This window comes from Myodes glareolus, chromosome 9 (assembly GCF_982192425.1).
Source record: "Myodes glareolus chromosome 9, mMyoGla1.1, whole genome shotgun sequence".
Lineage (NCBI taxonomy): Eukaryota > Metazoa > Chordata > Mammalia > Rodentia > Cricetidae > Myodes > Myodes glareolus.
The window spans coordinates 18,929,055-18,933,219 of NC_142034.1; the positions used below are offsets into that span (position 1 = coordinate 18,929,055).

The window sequence follows — 4,165 nt, forward strand, 5'->3', positions numbered from 1 at the left end:
TTATTCGTAGCCATCCCCCATTTGGATTCCGTTCCCTTTCGTTTTCCATGTCCACTTTATGGAGAAGACTAAAATTTCCAATGATTTAATTAATCTCACCAGCTGTCTGGCTGCCCCAAAGGACCTTCCTCCTCTAACGTAGGAGTAGAAGAAAAACAGTTCTTTGTAGGAAGAAAAAGAAAAAAAACCAAACCAACAAAAACCAATTCCTTTTTCTCTCTTGCCTTGGTCTGAGAACCCAAGGAGCTCCAGGGCTGTCTGCCCCCTAAACTAGGGACAGAAGTAGGACACCATTCGCTCCCTCCCCTCCCCTCAGCACGCGAGCGCGCGGACACACACACACACACACACACACACACACACACACACACACACGCGCGCGGTACAAATAGGATGTATCAGGAAACCCGACGGCTATGGTTTTATTACAAAATTTATTTTCAGATGCAATGCGAGATCAGCTGCTAAATCTGAGACTCTTTCGCCTCTTCCCGCACCCTCCTCGGAATCAGCTCCCACCAACCCGCTTGGAATCAGCCCCCACCAACCCGCCCGAAATCCCTACGCGAGTGACCTCAATCCCGCATTGCATCCCCCAATCCCCGTTTCACTCCCACCCCGCCCGGAGCTTCTCTTTGTAAAAAACCTTTGACGAACCCTGCGCTCCCGACCCCCACTGGAGCGCATACAGAGTGAGAGCCCGGAGTGACAGTCCCTTCGCGCGCTCTGCTGCCGCTGAGTCCCGAGATGTTCAAACCGGGGCGGTGAGAGCCACGTCGCTGACCACGGCCGGTGGCTAAAGCCTCGAGACAGATGTTCTGCGGTCCCTTGATCGCGGTGCTGCGACGTTGGCGAAGGCGGCCGGAGCTCAGTACAGTCCCAGGATGGCGGCGCCCACGTCCTTGGAGGGCCTGCGCTCCTGCATCAGAAAGTTGATCATGCTCTCGGACTTGATGAGCAGGTTGCAGCCCAGGAAGAAAACGCCGAAGACCACGGTGAGCGACAGCACGCAGAGTACGGCGATCTGCGCCACACGCGACACCCACAAGCTGCGTTCGTCGGGCGCCAGCCCCGCGGGGACCCCGTCGCTGGCGGTCAGCGGTGCGCCCCCGGAGCAGCAGTCTAGCCACGTGTCAAGCCCGTGGCTACGGTTCCCCAGGGCGGCCCGGGCGTCACCACCTGCCTCTTCCAGGCCGCTGTGATTCAGGAAGCTCGCGTTCATCGCGGTGCAGCGCCCGGAGTCTGGGCGCGCGGTCCAGGGCGCGCCGGGAGCTGGCAGCGTCCGCGCTGTCGGGGACTCCCGGGGGGCCCCTTGATCACCCTTGAGCCGGGAGGAGAGGAAGGCGGGAGGCAACCCACGCGCTGGTACTCTCGGTCCGCCTACCTTCCCGGCGGGAAACCGGCGGCCGGGAATAGAGAGCAACAGGCGGCGCGCGAGCTGGAGGGAGCCAACAAACAGTGCGTGGCAGTCGCCCACGGAGATCCACGCCAGCCGTGCCGCCCCGCCCCTGGCAACCGCCGAGCTCCGCCCCGCCCTACCCCGCCCTGCTCCAGCCCACTCGCGGCGCCCAAACTGCGGGGACACGAATCCCTCCCAGCGTGCAGCCTGAGCAAAGCTGGCTTGAAAGGGTCAGAACGTCCGGAAGCTCCCGCCCTCGGGCCAAGTAACCTTGACTCACTCTGGGCAGTTGCCGTTTTGTTCTGGCCAAGGAGCCGGTTCCCGGAACTGTGGTTCCAAAGGCGATCTGGAACCCTTCTCCACTTCATTTAAGGAGCGCGCGGGATGGGGGTGGGGGGCTTGGCAGCTGTGGCCTCCCAGCGCTGCCCACTTCACCAGACTTGGTTCTGGGTGGCCAGGCCGTGCCATACTGTCCCTGCTGGAGCCTCTCAGCTTTTCCCTGGCTGAAGGCTGTCACAGCCATGAGAGCTCTTTGTCTCCTACCCTATGTCTGACCCCACACACCAACCCTATTTCATACATTCATTAAAATTAAGTCATTTGGGGGAATTTCTATTTGTTTGTTTGTTTGTTTGTTTAATAGAAACAGTCATTGTAGACGATTTACGAAGATGAATTAGCAAAAGCGGGGGGGGGGGGAGAACCCTCTAAAATTGCAAAATCCTGCAGTCTGGGGTTATTATTTTCTAGGTACAAACTCTTCCCGGTTGTCTCTATTTGTGTTCCATACCGCAAACGGGAATGCAGTGTCTTGACTACTGTGATGTACGTGCTGTTTCGGTCTGCAAGTATCTGGCCCAGACAGTCTGGGCTTTGCTTTTGGCAGCAAGGTTTCTTCAGAGAAATGCTTCGTTACATCTTTCGCTCTTTTTTCCGGTCAGACCAAAGCGTAACCTGGACTTGGAGTCCATGTCCTTGACTCCATCTAGCTGAAGCCCAGCTGTCTGATACAAAGGATGGGAGTAGGAAGAGAGTAGGGGACCTTTCAGGGCAATGCCTGTTCCAGTGAGCATGACCAGCATACATGGCCAATGTCTTGTTCAATAATCCTTCAGTTATTCCTGCCTGTTCCCTACCCCTTCCACTATCCTTGGATAGAGTTCTTTGGATAACTTAGTGTGGAAGGAGGGATCAGAGATGTTTGCCCTTGACCTGGAAAAAGAGAACTTGGGTTTGGGGAAAGGAAAAAAGACCACTCCGCAAGACTGAGGACAGATCTAGGCTATTCACTAAGACCTTGCTGGGACAAGAGTTAGCCAATTGCCTGTGTCTATCTGATTGGAGGCAGCTTCACAGTGGAGGGAGGAGAGCCCTGGGGTGGGGGGGTGGATCTGGAAGTAACTAGGCTGGGTGGCTCTGGCACAGAGTTCCTTACAAGAGTCCTTCCAGGTTTTGGCTAAGGGCAGTCATCTCAAAGTTAGGCTGGGGCAAAAGGATTAGCTTCCCAGATCTCTTCATCTCAGTTAGGGTTTCTATTGCTGTGAAGAGACACCGTGGCCAGACAACTCTTACAAAAGAAAACATTAATTGGGGCTGGCTTACAGTTCAGAGGTTTAGTCCATTATCATCATGCCGGGAAGTGTGATGGCATGCAGGCAGACACCTGTTGGAGAGGTATCTGGAAGTTCTACATCTGGATCAACAGGCAGCAGGAAGAGAGAGTGAGCCACTAGGCCTGGCTTGAGCTTCTGAAACCTCAAAGTCCATCCCCCAAAGATATACTTTCTCCAACAAGGTCATACCTCCTTATAGTACTGCTCCCTGAGCCTAATTGGGCCATTTTCATTCAAATTACTACACTCTCTCAGGTGGATGTTGGCAGGAACCTCAATCCCTCACACTGGCCTTTCTATTTTTTTTTCCACTTTCCTCATGGCCAAACTTGGAGAATGTGCTAGAAAATGAACAGCTGGTAGAAGTGAGAGGGGAGAAAAGCTGAGGCTGCAAAACAAAATGCATCAGCAGCTCTCACTGTTGTTGGACTCTTTCAGCAAGCCTTGGCGAAAGAAGCCCTTACTTCCAGAGACCCAGAAGACAAATCTTACGAGGTCGTAGCTGGCAGTGTGTCACAGACAGTATATAAACCCATAATGCTCACAAGCAAGCCCATACTCTTTCCAGCACTTGATGTATGTGGGCAGAGAGATGTGTAGATCTCTGTGGGTGGATAGATGTGTATGTCACTGGGAAGGAAAGATGGGAAGTCCAAGGTATGGGGTGGGGCCTCAGAAAGCCACAAGTTGTTTGTCACCTGAGCAGCCACCCTCCTCCAGAGAGAAGGAAGCAGGTGCCTTTGGGCCCAGCTGCCACCCACATGGAACTATTTTTACCCTCTACTTCAGCCACACACTGCATCCCTCAGATCTGGAAGGGCCATGTGGACAATCTGGTCCCCAAGAGGAACTGCCAAGGACCACCCAGAGGCTATAATGCCCTGCCCCTGCAGCTGTTCGAATGAACCTTTAGCTCTCTGGCATGTGTGGCCCATTAGGGTTGGCTAGCTGAACCCTGAGGACTAAAATGTCCTCATGAGCAGATATTGGAAACTATGCTGCAAACAGGCTAAATACAGCATTCTATGCACACATGAGTTATTGCAACAGAGGTTAGACCAATGTTAGTTTGCATGTTCAACCATCCCTTTCTCCCTTTTAAGAATGTAAATGGTTGACCATGGAAAGACGGTGCACTTGGGAGAGGCTGAGA

The 4,165-nt window shown here is 53.8% G+C and overlaps 1 protein-coding gene across 1 annotated transcript; it reads right to left on the reverse strand.

Moving 5' to 3' along the window:
* Window positions 1-415: 415 nt before the first annotated feature.
* Rprml (reprimo like) lies at window positions 416-1,608 on the reverse strand. The gene has a single exon (XM_048445886.3). It carries the CDS (start codon window positions 1,220-1,222, stop codon window positions 869-871), a length of 354 nt encoding a protein of 117 aa, XP_048301843.2. The 5' UTR covers window positions 1,223-1,608; the 3' UTR covers window positions 416-868.
* Window positions 1,609-4,165: the final 2,557 nt, after the last annotated feature.

What these genes read in the sequence shown, in the direction of transcription:
- Rprml (XM_048445886.3), bottom strand. Translation starts at nt 1,222, where the DNA reads ATGAACGCGAGCTTCCTGAATCACAGCGGCCTGGAAGAGGCAGGTGGT.